The following is a 26120-nucleotide window of genomic DNA, read 5'->3' as shown; positions in this document are numbered from 1 at the left end:
GTTTGTTTGTTTGTGTGTTTTGTTTTTGGTTGTTTTTGTTAATCCTCACGGGAGGGTATTTTTTCCATTTTTTTGTGAGTTTTTTTTTTGTGTTTTTTTTTTTTGAAAAAGGGAGCGGGGAGGGAGGAAGAGAGAGAGAGAGTGAGAGAGAAACATTGATGTGAGAGAGACATATCGATTGGTTGCCTTCCACATGTGCCCTGATCTGGGCTGGGGATGGAACTCCCAACCCAGGTATATGCCCTTGACTGGGAATTGAACCTGAGACCCTTCAGTCCACAGGCTGACGCAATAACCACTGAGAACACTGGCCAGGGCTTATTTCCATATGTTTTTGAAGTACATGTATTCATGCTCTTAAGAGTAACTACCATGCCCATTGAAGTTATAGGCATTTACACACTTGCATAAGGAAGCTAATGCTCATTTATTTTTCTTAGTAAATATTTTGTGACTGTCCACTGTGTGCCAGACACACGGAGGTGCAGGAGATATTAGCAAGCAGAACAAACATCCCCGACCCGTGGCGGTTACCTTCTAACAGAAAAGAGACAGTCAACAGTGTCATAAGTACATTGCATCCTGTGAGGAGGTGCTGCCGCAGTCAGAAGCAGGAGGGCAGCCGGGAAGGGTGGCTGGGCAGGGCGGGAATGTGGAGAAGGTGGTTATTAGTGGAGCAAGGACGTGAAGGAGCCATGAGGACATCTAGGAGGCTAGCACTGCAGGCGGCAGGGCACCTGTGCAGAGAACCAAAGGCAAGAGCCCGCCGGGGGCAGGGTGCTGGGTGCTCAGCCACGCCAGGTTGCGGGTTCGTTTGCAGTCTGAGCATAGAGCTGACTGGGCAGTTGCCTGGTGGCTTCTGGCTCAGAACTTTTATTGGACAGACCAGGATCATCTGTCCAGGTTCTGAACTCTGACCTTTCTCTCGCGGTTTAAAAAATCAATTTCCTAAATGTTAGTCATAAAGGTTTTCTAGTGAAAGCTTATCACAGCTGAAGAGTTTTTGTCCGTGTTTGCATTGCCAGTGGGAACATTGAAGGAAGCCTCTTGTAAGAATAAGTGAAATGGATGAGACTAAAGAACGGTTGGAAAGTTGGGGTTGAGTGAAGTTACTGCTATTATATAGAACCAATATTGGATGGTTATCCTTAACTTTATCTGCAGTAAGAAACGTAATGCTTAACTTAATAAAAGATCTGTCCTAGGTCCATATACAATGAAATAATTTTTTTAAAGGGTGTTCTAAAACAGGGAACAAAGTTTGGAATCCCTCTGTAGAGAAGGCCACTCCCTGACGTGGCTTTTCCTCCGTCTCCCGCAAGTGAAACCGACATGGGCGTGCGAGGCACGTGTCTCCTCCGCAGGGATCTTGCGAGCGTCTGCCATGCGAGCTCCTGGCCGCAGATGCACAGGAAAACCAGTCTCGGGTGGCTGCTGCCCTAGGAGAGCTTTTGCTCTGACTGGGTGCAGAGTAAACATGCGTAAAGCAGGGAAGGTCTTCGTACCCAATACATACACATTCAAGGACAGTCATAGAATTCAGAGGACGTCCCAAGGGAACGCGTATTTATGCATTTTACAGATTTTTGCTGAGTATCCAGCACATGAAGACATTGACAGAAAAGTCTAGATTGTTTTTATCTGCGGGCTTCATAACGCCATTCATTGCTGAAGAGCAGAGGATAGGGAGCTCGGCTAGGACCGGGGAGACGAATTGGATGGACAGGGGCATTAGTCTGGGCTTCTCTCACCAGCACTTTTGTCCCTGTTCAGAGCTGAGTTGTAGGCAGGTGCCACTGTTCCTGGTTTCTGCAGTCGGGTTCTTTTGCCTCACATACTTCCCTGTTGTGTGTGTTTCTTACAGCAAACCAAGGAGAGGGTGAAGCTGTTGATACAGCTGGCTGACGGCTTCTGTGAAAAGGGCCATGCCCACGCGGCAGAGATAAAGAAATGTGTCACTGCCGTGGATAAGCGGTACAGAGACTTCTCTCTGCGCATGGAGAAGTACAGGACCTCTTTGGAGAAAGCCCTGGGGATTTCTTCAGATTCCAACAAATCGGTAAATGGCTTTGTGCAAACGGGACCGATCAGGGTGCTCTGCATGTCCTGCATGAGCTTCAGGCCGCCAAACTCATCACTGTCCTATTCCACAGAGTAAGAGTCTTCAGCTCGACATCATCCCAGCCAGCATCCCGGGGTCGGAGGTGAAGCTGCGCGACGCCGCACACGAGCTTAACGAGGAGAAACGGAAGTCTGCCCGCAGGAAAGAGTAAGCCGGACTTTCAGAACCTGCCTGATCCCTTGGAAAGGGGAAGAGAATGTCACTTGGGCAAACAGGCATCTGTGGGTGTCTTCAGGTCAAATGGCGTTGTGACATCTGCTTGTTCGGAATATGCTTAGTTTTTGCAGCTCAGACTCCACGGCGTGCACTGTCCCCTCATCACCTGCTTCAGAAGCAGTCGCTCGTTATCTGTCCCTGCACTCCCATCTCATAGGGGCTGGCCAATCGAGTTAGTGTCATTTGTCCTCCGTGGACCAGGAGTGGGAATATTAAGGAGAAGTGACTAGCAAGTGGAGGTGTTTACGTTAGTGAATGGTACTGGATACTAATAAGACAAAAGATTGCTCTGAGTCCGTGATCCTCAGTCAGGGGCAGTTTGTGCTCTGGGGGACAGTGGCAGTGTGTGGAGGCATTTTGGGCTGTGGCATCTGGTGGGTGGAGTCCAGGGAGGCTGCTAAACATCTACAAGGCACAGCTCCCAGCAAAGCATCATCTGCCCCGAGTGTCAAGTGCTGAGCTGAGAAACCCCGATCTCTAGGAAGCTCCCAATTTGTCCCAAATTGTGTTTTCCTTCGACTTGGTGGCTAGATACTCTCATTCTATCTTTTCTCGATTGCATTCTCCAAAAGACATGACTGACTGATGATTTCTAAGCCACTTTACTGTTCCATAAACTACAGAAGTGGGGAGTGTGTCCTGACTGGGCACTAACTCGTTGCTGTCTTCCTGTGTCTCAGGTTCATAATGGCCGAGCTAATTCAAACTGAAAAGGCTTACGTCAGGGACCTCCGGGAGTGTATGGATGTAAGTAAGTTTTTTTTGCTTGTTTACTTAAATTGTGTGCAATCTTGCATTTATTCTTACCTATTAGTAATTCTTAAAATCATCTCACTCTTTAGTTGTGTTTGAGGCTTAAAGTGTGGTAGGCAGCCAGTTTCACGTTTCTGCACCTCCGTGCCGTTCTGGCTCGATTTCTGCTCATTGCGGGCTGATGCAGCGTTAACCCTCTCGCTCCGTGTGCCACATGGCGGCTGGCCTGCCGGGCCCTTTGGACAGAATTTCACAGCAGCTGCAGAGAGATGGCCTACTGATGATGATGGCACTAATACTCAGTAGTTCTATGAGTATTTGTTGTGCCTTTTGGAGTAGCTTAATTCCAAAATTCAAACGTTGGAATAAGTTTAGAGTAAAAAAGTATAGAAACTGTTCTCAGGTATTATAGCAACTGAGGGTTTTTTTATGTTGTTGTTGTTGTTGTTGTTGTTTCAGTTTTTCGTACTTTTCTAAAAGATTCTATTCTTTAGACATATTTTCGGATATACATGAACTCTGGGTCCAGTCCTATAGATGTCAGAAATACTGGTTTCTTGAAAGTTTGGTGTCGGTTTTTGTATAATCCCTGTTCCCTCCTGCCAGACCTACCTGTGGGAAATGACCAGCGGAGTGGAGGAGATCCCGCCCGGCATCGTGAACAAGGAGCTCATCATCTTCGGGAACATGCAGGAGATCTACGAGTTCCATAACAAGTGAGTGCGCGTCTGGGGAGCCACAGCCCATTGCCCTGGGAAGCCGGGGACAGTGCTGGCGGTCCCTGACGAGCCACCAGGGTTTCCCATGGCAGCAAGTACAGGTTTCAGCGACGGTTGAAATTTGAATGAAACCTGCCAGGCTTTCTTCAGCAACACTGACATTCTAAACACAATTTTAATACAGGCTCAACTTCACATTTGTGCTCACTTTCGGTAGAAATGAGGTTCGGAAAACTGTGAAAACTGTTTTCGTGAGCCCCTAACTCCTCTCGAGCCGTGTCATTGGCTGCTGCAGAAGTTACTTCTTAGGGTTAAAAGAAAGAAGAGGTTCCCGATTACAGGCGATGTTCAGTCTTTTTTTTTTTTTTTTTTTAATTTATTTTTTAACTTCCACCCAAGGATATTTTTCCATTGATTATAGAGAGACTGGAAGGGAGGAGGAGAGATAGAGAGAAACATCGATTAGTAGAGGTAGAGGTACGTGCCCTTGACCAGAATTGAACCTGAGACCCTTTGGTCCACAGGTGGGGTCTCTAACCACTGAGCAAAACCGCTAGGGCAATGTTCGGTCTTTTTAGATAAGAAGGAAGTGGGAATGGAAGACGGAATAGATGTGCAGTCTGTCCTGAATGAGATGCACTTTCCATTGGTCAGAGGAAGACACAGGTTCATTTCTAAGAAATTTTTTAAAAGCAGTAGAAGCTCACCCAGCCGGTGTGGTTCGTGGTTGAGCATCGACCTATGAACCAGGAGGTCACGGTTCGATTCCCAGTTGGGGCACATGCGTGGGTTGCAGACTCGCCAGTGTGGGGCATGTAGGAGGCAGCCGGTCAGTGATTCTCTCTCATCATTGATGTTTCTATCTCTCTCTCCCTCTCGCTTCCTCTCTGAAATCAATAAAAATATATATATATTTTAAAAAGTAGCAGAAGCTCTTGTAGAAGTCTGTGCGGCCAGTAGTCTATGGGAAAACAAGTGGGGCCAGAACTCCTGGGGCCTTCCTCATTCCCCTGCCCTACCCAAACAAAGGATACTAAAATCTAAAGGGGTTCTTTTCTTTAAAAAAAAACATTTTTAATTGATTTTTAGAGAGAGCAGGAGAGGGGGAGAGAGAGAAACTATGATGTAAGAGGGAAACATCAATTGGCTGCCTCCTGTACGCCCCCTACTCTAGGGATGGAGCCCACAACCCGTGCATGTGCCCTGACCAGCAATCGAACTGGCAACCTCCTGGTGAATGGGACGATGCTCAACCATTGAGCCACACGGGCCAGGGTAAAGGGGTTCTTCTAATTGAATATTTCCATCCCTACATTATGCCTCTAACTGCTAAATAGCACTTTCCCGAAAGTGAGCCGCTAAGTTAAAGTTTCTATTAGAAAGTGTTTAAATGCTAATCCAGTGAGCTGAATGTCTCAGTAATTGACCCTAGCTAAGAGCTGCACATTCGCTAAATCTCAAAATCTAAGGAGCACAGATTTTTCACTGCATTTGATTAAAGTGATGAAATTCAGGCATTGCCTGAGGTCACGGTATGCTTGGTCTAATTTCTGGCATATTTCACTACTAAAATGTTTTAAAACATCATAATAGTAGGATAATGTTTTCATTCTCTACAGCATATTCCTGAAGGAGCTGGAGAAATACGAGCAGTTGCCGGAGGACGTGGGGCATTGCTTTGTTACTTGGGTAATGAAACCTCAGCTTCTTGTTCACAGTTATTAGGTGCTTTGAAGGGAGTTGGGAGGAACACTGTCCATTTCTTTTCTGTCACTGTACTCTACTGGTATCTGCAGACAGAGAAATGGGCTTTGTCTCAAAGAATGACATCCCCCCGCTAGTTATTGATGCAGAATGAGCTTATTATTAGCAGTAGCAGTGATTTAAAAGAGACCATTTCGTGTGCCAGACCTCTGCGTGGCCCCGGGGATTCTCAGCTAAATATGAGTGCCCTGCCCTGCCCAGGTGCGGGGGGGGGGGGGGGGGTCTCCCCGTCCAGAGGGGGCAGACACGTGACCTGTGATCGTGCCATCGAAGCGCACTGCCTGGGTTTCCACACGCTATTGTGGGGGAAGAGAGCACGTGCTCAACCCCAGCGTGCTGGATCGGGGGAGGCTTCTGGAGGTGTGTGTCTCATTTCAGTAGATTTATTTATAAAATAGGGTTTCTTTAATTTGGGTCTTAAATAGCCTTTGTCCACACAGCTTCTTTTCTATATAAAGGTTGATCATATTTTGACTTACTGCCATTCGAAAGTGATATTCCAATGCTTTTTTGTTTATAGGCAGACAAGTTTCAGATGTACGTCACTTACTGCAAAAATAAGCCTGATTCCACTCAGCTGATATTAGAGCACGCAGGATCCTACTTTGATGTAAGTCATAGGTTACTGAGGAAACTGAGGTTTCCTGTTATATTTGTACATATAAAATGCATTATTACTCATAACTTTCACCTAATGGATGGGACAGTAGTTCCATTTTTATCTGTCACATGGTAGGATAGACTTATATTGTCTTCTGTTTTAAAAAGCTCCTTTTCTAGCTATACATCTGTAAGGAATTCAGGCTTTAATAAGCATGTGTGTCATTACTATCTTTATATAACCATAAATTTTTACATGTATAGAAGATGTAAACTATTCATCTTCTTTTTCCCTCTTAAAAAAAAAAGTAACTTTGAATCTTTTTTAATCATTTCTTTTTCCCATTTTAATCTCATGTTGTTATTTTCCAAAAGTGGCCTACCAGTAAACTCTTACAAATAGCACTGTAACCACTAGGCCCATTAGGAGTTTTATTAATTATATTCTCATTGGTGTAAACATAGATGTAGCTCATCCTTTTTAAAAATATATTGGTAGGTGATTACTTAGTTCAAAAAGGAAAGCATTGTCACGGTGTATAACATGCAGAATGCTTTTTGGGTTTGTAGAACGTGTGTGTGTGTGCCATATAAATGTGTGCCATATAAATTCTGATTGAAAGACAGGGTACTTCTGAATGCACGTATGCTTGTGCGTGGCCAAGTGTGACCATCTGCCTTTCTCTGGAAGTCTGGGGACTGACTACGTTCAGCTTTTGTCTTTGAGATGAAGCCCTGCCTGCAGATGACCCTGTGTCCGTGCCATTCTCCTGACCAGCAGTTTCACCTCCCAGCCTGCTCCCAGCCCAGCTGCCTTTTCCTTTCAGTCTTTCATAGACCCTAGGTCATTGCTGCTCGGAGAAACCCCACACCCGAGTGGCCACATGCGGAGTAAGAGTTACATAAGGCTCAAGCATTGAGAGCATGTGGCACGTTGAATGTTTGGAATCAAAGCCATTAGAAAAACAACACTGTGCCCTAAAAACCTTCAAGAAAACAGGAAATCATGTTTGTCTGACGTAGAGATCGCACAGGTTACTTGCCCGTAGTTTTCCTCATACAGCTGCGCATCTGTCGGGGCTCACTTGTTCTCAATGGTGGCAGAGGTGCTGGGCAGAGAGTGGATATCCACAGAGGGCGTCCCCCTCCGCAGAGAGGGATGCAAACGGCAAGGACTTTATTGCATGGAAATGACTTAAATGCACAGGAAGAATCAGTCGTGGCATTAGGTATGCCACTGACCAGGGAGCTAGGTCCTGCTTTTCCCCCCAACTCTGCCCCCTCCCACCCAAAATTTTATAAGTAAAGAAATTTTAGAAAAGAAAAACATGTTTATTTCAGCAGGATTAAATCTTCGTAAGGTATTTTGGAAGACTACTGTGATCTTGTAACCATTTTGAATCGTATAATACTACGATAGGTAATAAGGATGCCAACAAAAATTGGAGATGCATTTCTGAAAATGTTAGTAGAACCAGGAGTGTTAAATACTACTAAGTATTTCCAACGCATTGTGGTGCGTACTGCTCAGCTGTGCGAAGGGATATAAGCCCAGATACATGACAGCATGGATCAACCTCCAAAGTGTGGGCTGAAAGAAGCTGGACATAGAAAGACACGTTCTGCATGACTCCTTTTATATGAACCTCCAGAATATGCAAAATTAATCCGTGGTGACAGAAATCGTAACCAGGGTTGCCTCTGGTGGTGGTGGGGCACGGGTGGGGAGCATATTGGAAGGGACGAGAGGACTTCGTGACGGAGAATGTTCCGTTTCTTGGTTTGGGAGTTGCTTGTAAGTGGATTAACCTTGGTCAGAACTCACTGACCTGCCCTTAAGATTTTGAATTTTACTGCATGTGGAAGAAACCCTTTAGATGCGCTATTAAATGACGGACGTGTGTATCATCATTACATCCCGAATCCCACGTTTTTAAACCATGGCAAATTGAAAAGAAACCTTGGAAACTACATTTATGATCTGGGAGCCAGAGGAGGAGTTGTCAGTTTTTAATTTAATCTGCTAGATGCCTGAGGAACAAGTCATTTGGTGATTCGTGCGGCCGGCACTTCACGGGGATCAGCCCCTGGTCTGCTTTTCCTGGCGAGCCGGATCCCAATGACTAACAGATGGAGAGCACAGCGATGTGGTGGCTTTTAAGCCCATTTTGAAGCGTGGCCTCCCGGATGATAGCTGTTCTTGATAAATTCTGAGGAGAATGCTAAGAACTGCAAAAAGGCAGCCACAGCAGATTGGTGTGGCAATTCTGGGCTAAGGCAGCTGAGTCGTGAGAGCGATAGGGGAGCAGAATTCCGTGACGGTGTGTAGCCTTGTTAGTGGGGAAGAAGGAAGCGTCTGTGGGGAGGGCTGTGGTCGGTGGCTCGGGCACACGTGACCGAAGCTTCGGGAGCTGGTGGGAGGGAGGGCGGTCGGTCCCTGAGTCAGGTGTGACAGCTTCCGGGAGCGCCCGTGCTGGCCCCTGGGGACAGCGCTGGGGGTGGTTGACTTTGCCTGTTTGATCTGAGAGCCAGTGATGCAGAGTCAACGCCGCCATCTTCGGGGTTCCAAGTGATGACACATTTACTACTTTTAGGTTGGCCATGTTAAAAGAATAAGCAGTGATTTCTGCTTTACATTTACAGGAAAATAACGTGTGTATATTCATTGTGGGGACACAGAAATGTAAACTGTGAGTTGGTGCTATCTAACTTGCCCCGTGGTGTTCATATTTATTTATTTATTTATTTATTTCTATAACTTTTTAATTCAGGAGATCCAGCAGCGGCACGGGTTAGCCAATTCCATCTCCTCCTACCTTATTAAACCAGTGCAGCGCATAACCAAGTACCAGCTCCTTTTGAAAGTACGTATGACACATCAACAGCCTGCAGAGTTTATGACTGGTACATTGCTATTGTGACTTTTTTCTTTATCTGTAAAGTGCCCTGAGTTTTAAAAATAGCACCTAGCATGTTTTGTTTTGTTTTAAATCATTGCCATTTATGAGGAAGGAAAGAGAAGTTGTCAGTCCTGGATATTTGTACCATGGCTCCTCGTATGGCCCGCTGACTACGGGCCCGGCCCTGTGCTGTACGCTTTGCATCTATGAAGCTAACCTCACACAGTGCTGTCTGCAGGGAGGGGCCTGGCCTTAGGGTGGGGCGCGCCCCCAGTCGTCACTGGTCCCCACCACCTGGGCGTGGCTCTGCACTCAGGCCAGGCTGGTGCCCAGGTTTCCCCTGAACCCAGAAGAACTACCTTCTGGTCTAGTCATTTGTCACACACAAATGTGTACATTTTGTTCATACAAATCGCAAGTATTTGAGTCACACTGACCTCTGCTTTTTCTTGGTTACGAATGATTGTAACTAAAGTCACACTTGTAAAAATCTAATAACTACTAGTCATGGCAATTGGATGGTAAAGAAAACTTAGAATTTGTGGTAAGAATGTCTAAGAGTGCATTCTATATGTAATTGATACATATTTTCTTGACTACAAGAAAAATAATTTACAGCCTCCATCTAATGGTGTTTACCCTCCCATTTCCTTGGCTGGTGAATGTTAGTAATTAAACATTAGAATGTACCAATCATTCATCCCAGTAACTGTGTCCCTGGTTCAGTCCTAGCACAATAATAGGAGGCGATCATGACGTTCAGAAGAGGGAGTTATGAATGCCTGAAACTCTTCTTTACTCTGTTGGTAATAAAAATGGAGAAATAGTTAGCAAGTGGCTGCCTTCCTTTGTGGAAGTGGTCCCATTCTAGAACTTTCTGTCGGAGCAGCTCCCTTACCCCGCAGTGTCAGGATCTCCCTGAGGGACTGTCTGACCGTCCTGTCCCTGCAGAGACATGTGGGCTGTAACCACGCAGTGGAAGCCGGAGGCTAAGCTGTTTATCTTAGCATTTGCTCTTCGCTTCCTATTCCGCAAAGGCGGTTCACCTCTGATGTCCTCAGGATTGAAGGACTTTGTTTTAGCCCGTGGCTCTCTACAGACCGTTGCTCAGTGACCTCACGTCTGGTCACTCACTCCTGGCTGGGGCTGGAACTCATAACCCTCCCTTGGTTCTGCGGAGGGTCCTTCTGGAGAACAGGAGTAAGCTGTGTTGATCCCCGGCCAGGAGCTCCTGCCAGTGCAGCTGGTCTCCGTGCATGGAAGCGCTCTTTGCCATGCTGTTCAGCATCATAGGTAAACGCCATCTGGTCGTGAGTGAAGGTGCTTGTCGGTAGCTCAGTTGCTCCAGACCATTGGGTGTGAGACCAGAGCTGACCTCACTGTCATGTCCCTCTGTTGAGTCCTGGGACCCAGAGCACTGTTGATGTGGTACTGCCTGACCAGTAGTCATTAATGCACAGGTGCGATGTCTGGGAGCCCAGAGCAGTCAGAATTTGCTGCCCTTGCTATCATTCATCAATGACGGTGTCCCTGAGATCCGAGATGTCATCACTCTCAGGGAGTGTGATGCAATCGTGGGCGCTTCTAAACATCCTACAGACAAAGGGTGTTTCACCATAGGTGTTCCTACAGCATCACTGCTTCTGCCACACGCTGTGCAGTTCCGGGTTCGATGGCCCTGCGTTCATGGCACCAGAGGCACAGAGGCATGCTGGGCCCTGTGGAAGCTCAGTGGTACTGGCTGGACCCTGGCATGACCTTCAGTCACACCAGTAGCTGACTGCTCTGCTCTCCTAATTAAATATTTTTATTTGTCATTTTTAGGGCTTGGTAGTTAGTTGACAGGTACACTAATTTTATCTTAACTTATGACTCCCCCTGGTTTCTGTGATGTGAAGAAATGTCCTGATTGAGCAGGGCAGACCCGTCTGTCCATTGGACACAAAGACAGTAATTCATTTCCTGTGAGAATATATGCCCAGGAGACCACAGTCTGTTTTTTTATCTTGAAAATCAAAGCTCTTTCATTTCTGCAAAGATCTTGGTGGTAGAGAATGTCGCAGTCTTTGCTAGTTCACGGTCTTGGTCTTCTGCAGGAGCTCCTCACGTGCTGTGAAGAAGGCAAAGGGGAGATCAAAGACGGCCTGGAGGTGATGCTCAGCGTGCCCAAGCGAGCCAACGACGCCATGCACCTCAGCATGCTGGAAGGTACCGGACACCCCACACCTGTGTGCACTTCCTGCTGAGTCTGCGGATGGATTTCCCTTTCCCTGAAAACCTTGGCTTCATGCCTCTGTGTTTACTTAGGAGTAAGAGTCTAGATGTGAATGTCTTCTTTTTTAAAGAATTGGTTTTATTGGTTCCCTTAAAGATCACGTGAAATGCTTCCACCTAACCATGTGTCCTTGCCCCATTACTGGGAATGGCCTCTCCCCACTCTGAGCTTCGTGTCGCTGGCCTTCACCTGCTTGGTCTCTGTTAGGTGATGGGTTAGGATAGATCAGTCCCCAAAGATAAGAAAATCCTTAAAAGGGCTTGTTGCTTCCCCATCTCTACATCCATTACATCACTTGCTGGAGCCTGGAACGTAGTGAGTACCACACAACTGCTTATGCAGGTGAATGTGGTATATAACACGGTAGAGAATCAGATAAATACACTTTAAAATGTTGCCATTATAATGTCTGTGAATGCTTCTGTTTAAGAAGGCGATTCTACGTTACAGAGCTTAACTGTTACTCTCAGGTTACACACATTTACAAGAAGCGCTGCCGGCCTATGTGTGTCATTATTGCTGGTAGCACTGAGCCGTAAACTAGTTATGGCAAAGGTGTTGCTCTTGGTCAGAGACCAAAAACGAAGGCCAAGCAGCATGGCTTTCTCTTTCTCTGATGTAAAATGCTGAGCTGGCGTGGCAGCCCTTCTGACACCAAGGACTTGGGCTCTGCTCCTGCTCGTTTCTCTCCACGCCTCTGATGTTGCCTGGCTGGCTCGGCTCAGGATGGTAGACTGTGTTAACCTTGCATCGGGCAGGACGTGGGGTGGGGGCAGCAGGAAGCAGCTAGACATCATACATGTGACTCCCCATGCGGCCTGAGCGTAGGTGCGGGGCTCCCAGAGCTGCAGAGGATGCTGGGAAATGTAGTGCTCATTTGAGCGGCGTAGAGAGGGCTTCTGCTATTAGGGAAGCGGGAGAGTGGAAGTTGGGAGACCATTAGTAGCCCCCACCTGCTGCAGGAATCTTAGAGTCCAGGCAACGGTCCCTTCCATGAAGAGATGAGCATGGATTAGTGAAAGCCAGCCAGTGGCCAGAGCATGACTGATGCGCATGAAGAACTTTGCGTGCAGAGGGAGAACTCCACAGAGATGAGTGCCCAGAAGGAAGGCAAGACCAGGGCCTTGTGGAAAGGCCGGGACTGCTGAGGAATGTCCTGGAAGGGTGTTCTAGGCCGAGGAAGCAGAGGAGCAAGACGCTAGCTGGGAACATCAGGGAATCATTCTGGGCGGAGGAGGTCTGTATGAGGAGTGTTGTGAGTGCAGGTGACGAGACATGGCATTCTCAGCTGGTGAGAACGCCACCCTAAGGAGCTAGAACACAAGGAATAAAGCCAAGAGGAATCCCTGCTTTAAACACACACACACACACACACACACACACACACACACACACACAAAAAAAAACAAAAACAAAAAAACAACGAAAAATATATGTAAAATCTTGTTTCAGGAAGAATTAGCCTTTCTCGGATGGGCCAGTGCTGGGGAGGCTGGAGTCAGGGGCAACAAATGGAAATGCTAATCTGAGATTTAATTGATGGGCATTTTACAAATGTTTAATAATCATAATGCTGTCTTTTTTATTTTAAGTTGATTGTGCCTCCTTTTTTATGTTGTAGGGTTTGATGAAAATATCGAGTCTCAGGGAGAACTCATCTTGCAGGAATCCTTCCAAGTGTGGGACCCAAAAACCTTAATTCGAAAGGGTCGAGAACGGCATCTCTTCCTTTTTGAAATGTCCTTAGTATTTAGTAAAGAAGTGAAAGATTCCAGTGGGAGAAGCAAGTACCTTTATAAAAGCAAATTGTTTGTAAGTATTGGCATTCGGAATTTTAAGTTTAAAGGTAACACAATTGCAACATTTTTGTAGGTAGAGAAAAATTACTCTTTGTTGCCTTCAGGTTTTATGTGAAAAGTCCAAAATTGTCATGGTTTCATCTTCAGTGAAATTCTTTGACAGCTGTGAGTCCACTAGAGGGCGCGCCTGAGTTTGTGTTTTCCTAGACTTAGGACGCTTGCTTTTTCTAAATTCCAGGGAATCTAACTACAGGATAAGAACACACTTTGTAAGTGAATTTAAATCATTTGCCTTTCGTGTACCTTAACTGGCTTTATAAATACACAAAATGATTATATCTCACTATGATTTTGTGACGTTCTCATATCATTATAATTAATTTCTCATTCACCAACATTGGAATATACTTATGCAGCCTTACAGGGTGGCTCACTGTGGGATCTTAATGACAAAATTTGATATATTTTCATTAAAAATAAATTTAAAATAAATAAATATATGGGTTTTACAATAGCAAAATATTATTATTGGAGAAAAATATATGTAAGCAAAAATCGTTTTAAAAACCCACAATCCCACCTATTTAGAGACAGCTGCCCTTGAGTGCTTGGCAGTTACAGTGATGAATTCTTACTTGTCATTGTACTTCCTGGCAAGAGAAACACACCTGGTGCCTTTTTTCCATTCGGAGCATGTCCAACCAGTCTCTTTATAAAATCACATGTCAACTCAGAAAAATCTCAGGCATATGTCATCCCCAGGGTCCACTATATTTCCTTCTTCCCTTAGTAGCAATATCTCAGAGGACTGTCATCAAAAAATTGCTGAGCAGGCTCAGGCAGCGGGAGGATTGGGCAAAACTAAAGAAAAATCACCATCAGAGAAATAATAGAAAATGCATTAGAATTTGGTTTCTTTATACAAGGTATGGCAGATTGCTTATACATATTGATAGCTATTTGGATAATTTATATTTTATTCGTTATATGTTTTTATGATATCCATATGTTAATCAAATTCCCAAAGTAATAAAATACTACCAAGTGTAGAGAGCATCTTAATAATAATCTGGAATTTGCAAGTTCAAGCTAATGGTTTTCATACCCTTTCCTTTGGCTGACATCCTGTTTGAGATTGTCTTTTGGATCACAGCCACCTTACATCATTTTAGATCATATTCTAACTGGAAAGAAAAAATGCAGCATTGCTGGCTAGTAATTTCACTAGCTGCCTCTAATCTAGCCTCAGAGACCAGGCTAGTCTGTTTTAGAAGCTGATACATCTTCACTTAATTTATCTTTTAAAAGTTGAGGTTCCCTCAGAGGCACCTCTGCGCTGTGGGTTATGAATCACTTCCTTCGCTGGAGGCAGAAGAATGTGTTAGGGGGAACATGATGTGGCGGAGTTGAAGATATTGACCTTCATCTACACTCTTCCGTGTTCTGCATATTACACCTACATATATTACAGAGAGCAATTTTGTCCTTAGCCCTTAAAATGGTGAAATACTAAAAGTTTATGCGATTGATAAACAAATTAGAAAATAACTGAGCTGTTAAAACACCATTTGCCCTCCATGAAGGTACTTCATTCATGCGGAAAATGGGAGGTGGCAGCTCTTTCACAACCAGAACAAACGCATTTAGTTATTTATAAGGATGAAATGAGTCAACTCTTGGTCTTCCAGATAATAAGGTTTCAGATACTTTGCTTTTTTCCCTCTGGACTTGCATCAGAATCTCCAGTAGCAGTGCTCACAGGAAATGAAAAAGATGAAACTGGTCATTTGTAACCTCAGAACAAAATTTCCTTATTTTCACTAAAGTGAGGGCTAAGGATTACTTATTAAAGTTAACAAACTGCATTGTTATAACCTAGAATGACCACACAGTCTCTGAATTATACTCTAATCTAATTATATCATTATCTTTTTACCCAGACCTCAGAGTTGGGTGTCACAGAACATGTTGAAGGAGATCCCTGCAAATTTGCACTGTGGGTGGGGAGGACGCCAACTTCAGATAATAAAATTGTCCTTAAGGTACGTCCACGGGAAGCTTGGGGATGTGCTCTGTGACGTGTTTATCGTGGCAATGAATGCTTTATTTTTTCCTGTGGTCGTAACTGTTGGTTTTCATATCACTTTATGTGTTACTTTTATGTTCTGTTGGGATTAATGATTACCACAAGAACCGTAGAGTAAATTCATTTTGATATTCCAGGGATGAAATAATGTGAGCTAAACTTTTGCTTGCTTACTCAAATCAAATGGAGCGAGTCTTCAAACTTTTCCCGTACTCCCAGTCTTAAAAAGAATTGTTCATTCCTAAGAGATGCAGGAAGTTCAGGTATAGGACAGAGATCATGGGCCCACAGCTTCCATGCACCCTTGACCTTTGGTTTTAGAGGAACATGGGCACCTGGTGGAGTGTGACGGCCTTGGAACGTTTCCAGGCTGAACATGCCAACTGTCTCCATGGGGTCCTAGGCTCTTTGGCTTTCTAGTTTGGGGGCAGAGGGAAAAGGGGGATAATGATCAGTGACAGGGTTTTATATAATGTTTTGATTTAAAGTGTTTAAAAAACACGAAGGGTACTTTGAGGTATCTCATCTTTGGGGGAGGAAAGTATCTTTGAATATTTGATTTGAACTCTGTCTTGAATACACTACCCTCTCCTAAGAATGGCAGAGGGCCCTAAGGGTGTCTTAATGTACTTCTCTCCTCTGTGTTTGAGAAAATACAGATGGAACTGTCTGTTTGAGCTGTCTGGAAAGACCATAATTGACTTAAGGATATTCTGGGGAAGATGTAGACAAAGATTTGTAGGATATTGGGAGACGAGCCAAAAGCTTAATGAATGGGCCTCTGGGTGAACTTGCACATCAGCGATTTTGTCTTACATTCCTTTGACTCTCTATGGTATTTACAGCAACCCCAGGTTATTCAGCAGCATGTCACTCTTGTAGAGCTGCTGACTGTTATGCCATTGTGTTTTAAGGTGTTTACTCGCATAGAAATGAAGAATATTCATTTTGCAGTGAATATATTATTACCAACCCAGTGTGTTCTTGTTAGTACTGGCAGAAAGCCCTATAAAACATAAATTGCATTGTTAGCTAAATATTAGATAACTGAGCTTTTCTAAAGCATAAAATTTTAAAGTATCCTCAGGACTTTAAAACTTCCAACTTATATTAAGTGCTTATCCGGATTAGCTGCAGTGACATATGCCAAAGGGTGTATCTAAGAAACAGTGCCAGATATTTTAGCCAGTTATGGATTACTTTCATTTGGGACATAATAAAATACTCATGATGCAATTGAACAAAAGACTTCCTGTGGGCTTTACCAGATGAAAGTTTTCTAAGGAGTTCTGAGTAATATTTTTCTGACTTCCAAGAAGAGACTAAACGAAATGTTGTTCTCATTAATTTTAGAGATTGCTTTGTGGTGATGATGCTGGTGTGAATGGTGATGACAGTGGATATCAAGGTGGTGGCAGTGGAGATGGTGATGGTGGTGGTGGAGATGGTGATGGTGGTAGTGGAGATGGTAGTGGTGATAGTGGTGGTGGAGATGGTGATGGTGGTGGAGATTGTAGTGGTGGTGGTGGAGATGGTGATGGTGGTGGAGATGGTGATGGTGGTAGTGGAAATGGTGGTGGTGGTGGAGATGGTGATGGTGGTGGAGATGGTAGTGGTGGTGGTGGAGGTGGTGGTGGTGGTGGTGGATGGAGATGATGGTGGTGGAGATGGTGATGGTATAAATGGTGGTGAGATGGTAGTGTTGGTGGTGATGGTGGAGATGGTAATGATATAAATGGTGGTGGAGATGGTAGTTTTAGTGGTGGTGGCGGTGGAATGGTGGTGGTGTTGGTGGTGGTGATGGTGGAGATGGTGATGATGGTGGTGGAGATGGTGGTGGTGGCAGCGGTGGAGATGGTGGTGGTGGTGGTGAAGATGGTGGTGGTGGCAGCAGTGGAGATGGTGGTGGTATAAATGGTGGTAGAGATGACTGTGAGTGATGTGGTGGTTGAGAAAATGTTTTGGTGGTGGTAGCAGTGGGATGTGGTAGTGATGGAGGTGGTCACGGTCATGGTGTTCATGGCTGTCATGGCAATGATGCTGATGGCCTGGTAGTTGTAAAACAAAATGTGGCCTTTTTTTACTTTTATAGTCTGCAAGGGAGAATTCTATTTCTAAATCCTTCCTTGAATGGATTGAGACTACTAGGAGAATTATCCTCTATAAATGTAATGATAAATTTGCTTTATATGATGAGATTTTTCTTTATTTCTGAACCATAGTAACAGTTTTCCTCATTTGTTTCCAAACTTGGCCAGATGTTCTTCCTCAGATACTGCTCTTTGTGTAGACTCCCGAACATTTGTACCAGGCATTTACATTCCAGTAGGTCTGTGTGTTCAAGTTTTCCACCCTGAGACGCTTATTTCATGCACAAACTCCCCAGCTCCCTAATCACACTGCTCCGACCCCAACGTCAGCGTGACTGCTATCCTGGCATCGGATTCCGGAATGGGACCAAGAGGCCCCTTTTATCCTTTATTTCCCCATACTGTCCCTCAGTAACTTTAAAGCCATGTCCTCCAGTTAAAGCATTTCATTTAGAGAGTTCTCAATTTTAATTTCCTTTCCCACCATGGGCTTTGGCTTTCTAGTTTCAAAACAAGGCCCACCATGAGGACATGGTGGGTTCCCCTCCCTTTGTGATCTCATCGCAATCCCACTGACGATTGTTTTAATCATTTACAGGGAATTATGTTTATGTCCTAGGAGGTTGATGTTTTCCATAAGGAAATTAAAAACTGGTACTAAGGCCCAGGACATGTAAAAAGGAAAAACAAAGCGCCTCCTTTGAGGCAAAGTGAGAGAAAAAATCTGGGCAAAGTCACGCCACGGGTGTTCATTCAGCAAATGCTTGTTGCGGGCCTGCCACGTGCCATGTCCAGAGAACCTTTCTCCACTGGTAGAATGAAGTCCAGGTCAGTCCACCACGTGGAACTGGCAGGAGGACACACTCGTTTATTCTAGCGGGTTATTCCGATTTACAGCTAGGGGTCGATGAGTGCAGAGCTGGGGACAGGCTCTGTCCTGTGCTCTGGGAACTGCAGCCTCACCTGCTGGCGGTGTGACCGGCACATCTCTGTGTCCACGCCACGGTCCCTCGTTTCACTCGAGGGTAAGGCAACCCGAGTCCACTCGTGCTTGCGGGAGGGAGGGGAGGAGGTGGGTGCGGAAATGTGGCGGCTGCAGCTGCTGTCCAATGAGTCCTGTGACAGGGCAGCATGACCTGTGGTTCAGGGTCCATTGACACTTCGCCAGCCACTGACCACTCCTCTTGACCTGAGTTGCCTCAGAGCAGCTCTGCTTTGGGCTGGCTGTGTTTTCATGTCTTCCCGGGGCTGCTTTAGAGTTCCTGGGGCCAGGGGTCGATCGGCGATTAGAATATCCATTGATGTGGAATAACGTTAAGTGCTATAAAATGAAAATGGTTTTGATTAAAAAACATTCAAAACTGGGGTCATATATTTGGTGGCATATTAAACATAGAATGGGCTGCTTTTCTGCTGGAAAGTGATGTTGGAAATGGGAAGCTCCAGCGATGCGGAGGCCTGCGTGGCTGGGGCAGGGTCTGATGGGTTCTCGCACCGGTTCAGGCTTCCAGCATCGAGAACAAGCAGGACTGGATAAAGCACATCCGGGAGGTGATCCAGGAGAGAACCATCCACCTGAAAGGCGCCCTGAAGGAGCCCATTCACATCCCCAAGACAGCCCCGACCGCGCGGCAGAAGGGCAGAAGGTGAGTGTGTGCGGGGAGGTTTTGCTAAGCTTGTTTATTTAATAGGGAAGGAACAAGGCGGTGTTAACGTAATATTTTTCAAAAATCGTTTTTCTCAGACATTTGGAGGAATATGGTTTTTAAACATAGTTTATTCTTAGCAATGAAATTGCTTCGCCAAGACAGGACCCTGCTTCCGCTTAAAGTAAGTGCAGGGCTGTGTGCGAATCTCCGGCCACTGTGCCTTTCCACCCAATGGTGAGTTCATCCAGGCACGTGTGCAAATCCACACGTTTCTGTTTCTTAGTTCTGACCTGGAAATAATCATGTCAACTCTATTTTTTATTATGTGGATTCAATGGAATGATCTATGTTAGATACTGAGCCCAATTCCTGCAGAAAGCCTGGGCTTAGCACAGAGGTATCAAGTCCGCGTTAACACAGTGGAGGTAGCAGCAGTCGCGAAGACTGACTTGCACCCCTTAAAACACATTTATTCTTTCCCCAATGACCGATGGACGAGCCTTACCAAAAGGCTCCAAAAAACAAAGCCAGCAGAGTCAGGAATTCAAAATGTCCTGTGTCTCCAGGGACGGAGAGGATCTGGACAGCCAAGGCGATGGCAGCAGCCAGCCCGACACAATCTCGATCGCCTCCCGGACGTCGCAGAACACACTGGACAGCGATAAGGTAAGCTGCAGCCAGCCTGCACTGGGAACGCGAGTGCAGCCAGTCTGGTCTGATGGGAAGTGGCCTCTTCTGTCTGTAAGTGACAGTTGTCATCAACATCGTCAAACAGCTGCTCTGTGCTGAGAGCGGTGCCAGCACCAGTACCAGGGCGGAGACTGGGGCTTCAGGTTTAGAAGACATTTACCCTGAGGATACAAACAAACCACTGCCCTTCCCAATGCTTTACCTGTTCGATCAGGTGTCCCCGGCAGTGTGTTTAAGCTTTTTCATTTTATATTAAGCAGAAGAACCTGTTATTTTAAAACAACATGACACAGAGCCCTGGTGCGTAAAAATGAAGCTATTCTGGTTGAAGCAGGGACACGACTCCCTCCACTTGGCCCTAAGGCACCTTCCAGACATAGGAAGTGCGCCTGGACTGGGCCTGCACCTGCGCCGACCGCCAGTAAGATAGATCTGATTTGTGTCAGAGTCCACAGAGGTGGCCTGCAGTATCCCCGGATTCTGGCTTGTGGATTCAAAATGCCTGCAGAATAAGGGGGCAGGAGAAGCTGGGCTCCTGGGCTTACATGATGCCCGGGTGTTCTCGGAAAGCCCGTGGGGGACATTCATCTCGGCCACGTCTGTTCCAACTGGGATGAGCACCTGGTCTGCTCTTTCCTAGACATGAGCCAGATTTTAAAACAAAAATTATTTGACAGAGAATACGGGTTCGGAATTCCCGGGTTCTCTTGCCTGGTGCGAGCTGTGCTGAGACCTTAGTCTGGGTCGTGAGATGCAGGAGCTCTTGGTAACACGTTTCCAGGGCCCGCTCATGTGCAGGAAGGAGGTGCCCTGACTTCACTTCATTTGGGAACGATTGATGGCAGAGACGGAGTCCCACATCGGGGCTATTTCAGGTGGCAATCCTTACCATCCCAGACCTCGGTCTTTTCTCACTAAGTTTTACAGAAGAATTCATGGTATTTAAATGTCATTTCCAAGACACAAGTAAGTATATTTTAAAATGCAACTCTTCTACAATGATTTCACTTTCAAGATACTTCTAGTTTGAATAATTAGTTGTTTCTTTTTCTTCTTTTTGAGTTCTCTTAATATTAAGTCCTGGAACTTCAAATGCTTAGAATATGAGGACTGAGGAATAAAAACAATGTCTCGTTTTATTTTGCTCCGAGCTCAGTGTATGAGAATTCAGCAAATATTTCTTGCCAGTAGTAATAATGAGGAATAAGATAAATTACGTGTTCAGGCTTGTAGTGCTTAATAGCATCACTCCCTGCGGCCCCACCCCAGAGCCGCTGAGTTAAGAAAATAAAGTTTGAGCCTAGAATCATTTCATTAGAGTAATTCTGATTATTTTCTTTTTAAAAAAGATACTAATTGAGGTGATTGAGTAATTTAAATACTCTGTTTACATAAGAATTATAGTAATAATTCTTAATAGTTATGGGAACTAATAGACACTCAAGTTGAGGGGAAAGGCCCCTCATTCAGACTGTCTCAAAGCCTTGCCTTGGTGAGAATCACCCCTCCAGCTCTAGGCCCTTCAGGCCCCACATTCACCTTCTTACCACATATATTCTCATGGATCTGGTCTGGGTTTATAAAAGTGAGTTTAAAGGTTTTTTAAGTCATTTGAATGACATTGCCAAAGAGATAAATAAATGCAGAAAGTTCTGCCTTTTGGAAGGTGTGTTAAGACTTTTCTGGAGGTTTCTCCAAGAAGAAGGGCTGACTTTGTCTCTTCATGGGGTTTATGTATAAACTAGAGGCCCAATGCACGAAAATTCGTGCAAGAGTAAAGAGTAGGCCTTCCTTCCCCCGGCTGTCAGCACCAGCTTCCCTCCGGGACCCGGGCTTCCCTCCTCTGGCCGCCAGCAGGCACCCGGGACCCAGGCTGGCTTCCCTCCGGCCCCAGCTTCGTCAGGAAGGATGTCCGGAATGACGTCTGGAAGACGTCCGGTGTAATTAGCATATTACCCTTTTATTATTATAGACTAGAGGCCCAGTGCACAAATTTGTGCACAGGTAGGGCCCAGCTGGACCCGCCCCCAATGGGGACCCATTGAGAGCGGGTCCAGCTGGGGCGAGGGGCTGTGGGAGGGCTCCAGGGCATGTCTGGCCCATCTTGCTCAGTCCCGATCTGCCAGACCCCAGCAGCAAGCTAACCTACCAGTCAGAGTGCCTGCCCCCTGATGGTCAGTGCACATCAAAGCAATTAGTTGAGTGGCCTTAGCATATCATTAGCATATTACACTTTGATTGGTTGAACGGACGACTAGACACTTAGCATATTAGGCTTTTATTATATAGGATGGGTGTGGTGGGAGTCTGGAAATGCTCCCTGGATGTAGTAAGGGCTCCGAGGTGCCTTCTCATCTTAGAGAATTCGAGTGCTAGCATCCCAGTACATTCCTGGTCCCCGGAGGCATGGCCAATGAGTCCACAGGAGGGTACACACAGAAATAAGGCTCTATCCTGGAGTTAGGAATCACATTACTAGCTCTGCTTCAGATCTGTTATGGCTTAAAAGGCTTATGTGAACTTGGAACCGAGCCTGCACAACTCCAGTAGAAAAAGCAGGCATCATCCTAAGGGCTGATGCCATTAACAGCAAATTCTATTTGTAACCAATGAAAGAGGAAGAATAATCCACTACAAAAAAAGTGTAGGTTTGCAGAAATTGATCATTCTACCTGGATTAGAATTTTTAAAGGACTGCCTATTAAATATTTTAGGTAATTTACCAATTTCTGTTTTTCTCATCTAATGTGCTTTCTCTGAACTTCATTGTGTAGCTCTGTGACCCGACAAGCCCACTTCTGTGAAGGCAGCCAACCCTCCCCGCCCCCCCCTCCCCCTGTCCCGGGGAAGCTGTGACAAAGCCTGTCACTCAGCTGCACCCAGCTAAACATTCTCCTGATTCCTACCCATCCTGAAGGAATGACACTCAGAACAGGTGTTTTGAGTGGGCGTGGCACTAGTTCCTAACACCCCTCATGAGACCACAGGTCCTTCATGGCCTCGAAAGTGTGAGAAAGGATGAAAGGGCTTCCCCAGATCGTAGAATTGCAATGGGTTCCCTTCTTCAGTTCTTGGATCTACACGTGGGACGCGAATAAACAGCACGTGAGGCTTAAAGTCAGACTTGGGGGTTTGGAGAGGACACACCCACGAGGCCTTAGAGAAGCGCGCGTTCCCTCCATACGCCCGCATTTGTGTCCTCTGCTGGGGGCTTTCTTGCCACCGTCCCCCTCCTTACACCTCTGGTAGAGCATTTCGGGTCAGCAGATGATTCAGGAGAAAACATTCTGAATCAGGAGAAAACATTCTGAATCAGGAGAAAACATTCTGAAAAGTAGGGAACTGCATTCTTTCCCGAGTCATTTTGCAAAATGCGCAGTTTCCCTGAACTTGGCTGCACCAGAACCCCGCCCCCCTCTCCCTCCAGGGCAGTAACTTTTCATATGTCTCGAGGTCCTTTCCACCATTCATTTTTCAAGTTTAAACAGCCTCTGAGGACCCGGGTAGACAGCTCTGACAAGGGAAATTACTTAACCATATTCTGCCTCTGACTTAATTTATCTTGTCTGTTGTGAGTTAGTTGTTATCATGGAATTTGGTTCCATTTCAGAAACTGGGTGGGGGGATGTTTTTGACTCAGGCTTTTAGAGAATTCGTAAGTAAAAGTTACCTGCCAGGGCTGTGTAATCCTCCGATGGGGCGCAGGAGGCTTTGGAGGAGTCTGTTAAAGGGGGGCACCCAGAGACACCCTCTTTCCAGGGAGCGCTGTCAGAATCGCTGAGTGGGCTGCTCAGAGATACAAACCACATGCCCCCATGGGCACAGTCCCTTCTCTGGAAACACCAGTTTTAAAAGATACCATCTCTTTGTCCCGCAAGTGAGTTTGGCACCGATGCTTGCCCATATTCATAGTACTTATGCTGATAAAAATGATCTTATGAAAATATAATTTTGGTTCCAAAGAAATCAAGTGCCTGCCAGACCCTTATCTCATTGGTCCCGAGTGTGTCCCGAGAGGTAGGGAGGAGCGTGCTGAGCCAGCCTGGGCGGTGAGGAAGTGGCAGAGGCCAGCTGACCCGCCGGCCACCCAGCAATAGAGCGCTAACGCCAGAAACGGAATGTGGGTTTAATTACCCGTCGGTATCGAGACCTCTTTATTTCACACTAGAGCCGAATATGAAGTAACTATTTTTTAGTATAAAAAGTAGCATTTTAAAACTTTTTAGAAAACATGGATCCAAACACAGGCTGCTATAGAACAGAGCATCTTGGGGTCAAGATGAAAATCAATCAAGATGAGGTGTGTATGGGGAGCTGGGGCCAGGGGTGAGCTCTGCTGGACCTGAGGGGGTCCGTTGTCATTGAGTGCATGAGAAATTCAGTGGAGACTGATACTTGGCATGAACTGTCCGGAGCTTGTTATAATAGGAATATGTGAATCCACATATTTGGAAGTATAATGGTTTCAGTTCCTCTTACTACAGCGATCACACTGTGCTGGGGACCTGAGGTTTCACGTAGCTTAAAAAATCAACCGACGTTCTCTGTAAAGTGACCTTCTACACCACAGGAACTGGGCTGGGTTTATGGAAAGTGCAGTGTTGAGATAGTGTATAAAGCGGCTAATGCCAGTCCATCTTCGAATGTGGCTGATTACCCTGTTTGAGAAAGGAAACTTGCCTTCAGCCTCCGTAGGGACCGCCGCCCCCGTCACCCAGCCTGCATCCCTGAGCACGTGGCACAGACAGGAGCGCAGGGGAGCCCTGGTTCTTTGCTCAGCCCTCTCTCCTCTGGCCGAGGGTGCCTGAAGCAACAGGGCACCTTTGCCCAGAGGAGGCGCTCAACTCACTGCCAGCCTTGCCAGGGCGCCCAGTCTCCCAGGACCCCATGTAGGGTTGCCCCACACAGGCATGAAATTGAGTCATTTAATTCAGAGCCTTTCTACAGGGTGACACATAGTTTTAATCTCCGCAGGCAGAATACTCTGGACACCGTTAGGCTCCCCTGCTCGTTCAGTTATAAGGTTGATGGGATATAGTAGGACCCTCGCTCTAGTTTATCACAGTTAACCTGTGGTAAACGTGGTCTCATTATACCTCATTTCACTTAAAGTCACAGAGCCTGTCAGCAAGTTAAGTGAGGACTTACTGTCGCTCCTCAGAGCATTTAACATCCAATAGCTGGTGGCTAAGAACAGGAAGCACTCACCAGCTCGGCCTCGGCTTCTCAGCAGCTGATGGCCTTGGGCAAGTCACTTCCCCTCTCTGTGCCTTGTTTCCTCATCTGTAAATGGGGATAATGTTACCTCACAGGCTCTGAGCATTACTAGTAAAAGTGTGTAATGGCTTTAGAATCTCGTCCAGCATGTACTGGGCACTGAATAAATATTAGCAGTTGCTGTGTCTTCACTTTAAAATTGCTCCCTCCTCCCTCTGCATGGGCTGTTGGCGTCAGTACTGGCTTTGCAGATTACTGTCTGTACCAGCCTCTCTCTCCTCTTATTTGGGCACTCCTGGTGGCAGGGGGTTCAGAAGCCCGTTTTGTTCGTTAGGAGCTCGAAGCTGTCCTAAGGATAAACTGCTCAGCCTAGTGCCTGGACTTACTCATTTTGGTGTCTCAACAACAAAATACTGGCCACGTATTTATTGAAAGGACAGTCACTGAAAAAGAGATTAAAACTTAAGCAAATGTTTGATTAAAACATTTTTCAAGCTACTCCTTTGATCATGCTGCATCGGCTGCATTGTGGCCACAGGCATGTAAAATTACTTCATACTATTCACAAGGTAGCTACATTCATTCATAAATTCCTGTGGATCACCCCATGGGCCAGCCAGGACAGGTGCTCCAGCCAGAACAGGTACTCCAACACAGGACAGCTGCTCCAGCCAGGACAGGTGCTCCAGTCAGGACAGGTGCTCTAGCCAGGACAGCTGCTCCAGCACAGGACAGGTGCTCCAGCACAGGACAGCTGCTCCAGCCAGGACAGGTGCTCAAGCCAGGACAGGTGCTCCAGCAAAGGCCAGGTGCTCCAGGACAGGACAGGTGCTCCAGCCAGGACAGGTGCTCCAGTCAGGACAGGTGCTCAAGCCAGGACAGGTGCTCCAGCAAAGGCCAGGTGCTCCAGCCAGGACAGGTGCTCCAGTCAGGACAGGTGCTCCAGTCAGGACAGGTGCTCCAGCACAGGACAGCTGCTCCAGCCAGGACAGGTGCTCCAGCAAAGGCCAGGTGCTCCAGCCAGGACAGGTGCTCCAGTCAGGACAGGTGCTCAAGCCAGGACAGGTGCTCCAGCCAGGACAGTTGCTCCAGTCAGGACAGGTGCTCAAGCCAGGACAGGTGCTCCAGCCAGGACAGGTGCTCCAGCCAGGACAGGTGCTCCAGCAAAGGCCAGGTGCTCCAGCCAGGACAGGTGCTCCAGTCAGGACAGGTGCTCTAGCACAGGACAGGTGCTCCAGGA

The 26120-nt window shown here is 46.2% G+C and overlaps 1 protein-coding gene across 5 annotated transcripts in view; it reads left to right on the top strand.

The window, feature by feature from the left end:
* TRIO (trio Rho guanine nucleotide exchange factor) overlaps nucleotides 1-26120 on the top strand; it is a gene marked incomplete at its 5' end in the record, with an annotated part of 311845 nt that overhangs the window by 203781 nt on the left and 81944 nt on the right. For all 5 annotated transcript variants that reach the window (XR_013961230.1, XM_080680654.1, XM_080680655.1 and 2 more), the window contains 12 exons: nucleotides 1865-2059; nucleotides 2154-2269; nucleotides 3019-3085; nucleotides 3698-3807; nucleotides 5430-5499; nucleotides 6095-6184; nucleotides 8946-9038; nucleotides 11171-11282; nucleotides 12971-13161; nucleotides 15089-15190; nucleotides 18828-18970; nucleotides 19540-19639. Coding sequence is in view for 4 of the 5 variants with exons in the window: in XM_080680654.1 (XP_080536780.1) it covers nucleotides 1865-2059; nucleotides 2154-2269; nucleotides 3019-3085; nucleotides 3698-3807; nucleotides 5430-5499; nucleotides 6095-6184; nucleotides 8946-9038; nucleotides 11171-11282; nucleotides 12971-13161; nucleotides 15089-15190; nucleotides 18828-18970; nucleotides 19540-19639 (1389 nt within the window). The remainder of the gene's footprint in view (nucleotides 1-1864; nucleotides 2060-2153; nucleotides 2270-3018; nucleotides 3086-3697; nucleotides 3808-5429; nucleotides 5500-6094; nucleotides 6185-8945; nucleotides 9039-11170; nucleotides 11283-12970; nucleotides 13162-15088; nucleotides 15191-18827; nucleotides 18971-19539; nucleotides 19640-26120) is intronic.

This window comes from Plecotus auritus, assembly GCF_963455305.1.
Source record: "Plecotus auritus genome assembly, chromosome: 7".
NCBI lineage: Eukaryota > Metazoa > Chordata > Mammalia > Chiroptera > Vespertilionidae > Plecotus > Plecotus auritus.
This window is presented reverse-complemented; position numbering and strand designations above follow the sequence as displayed.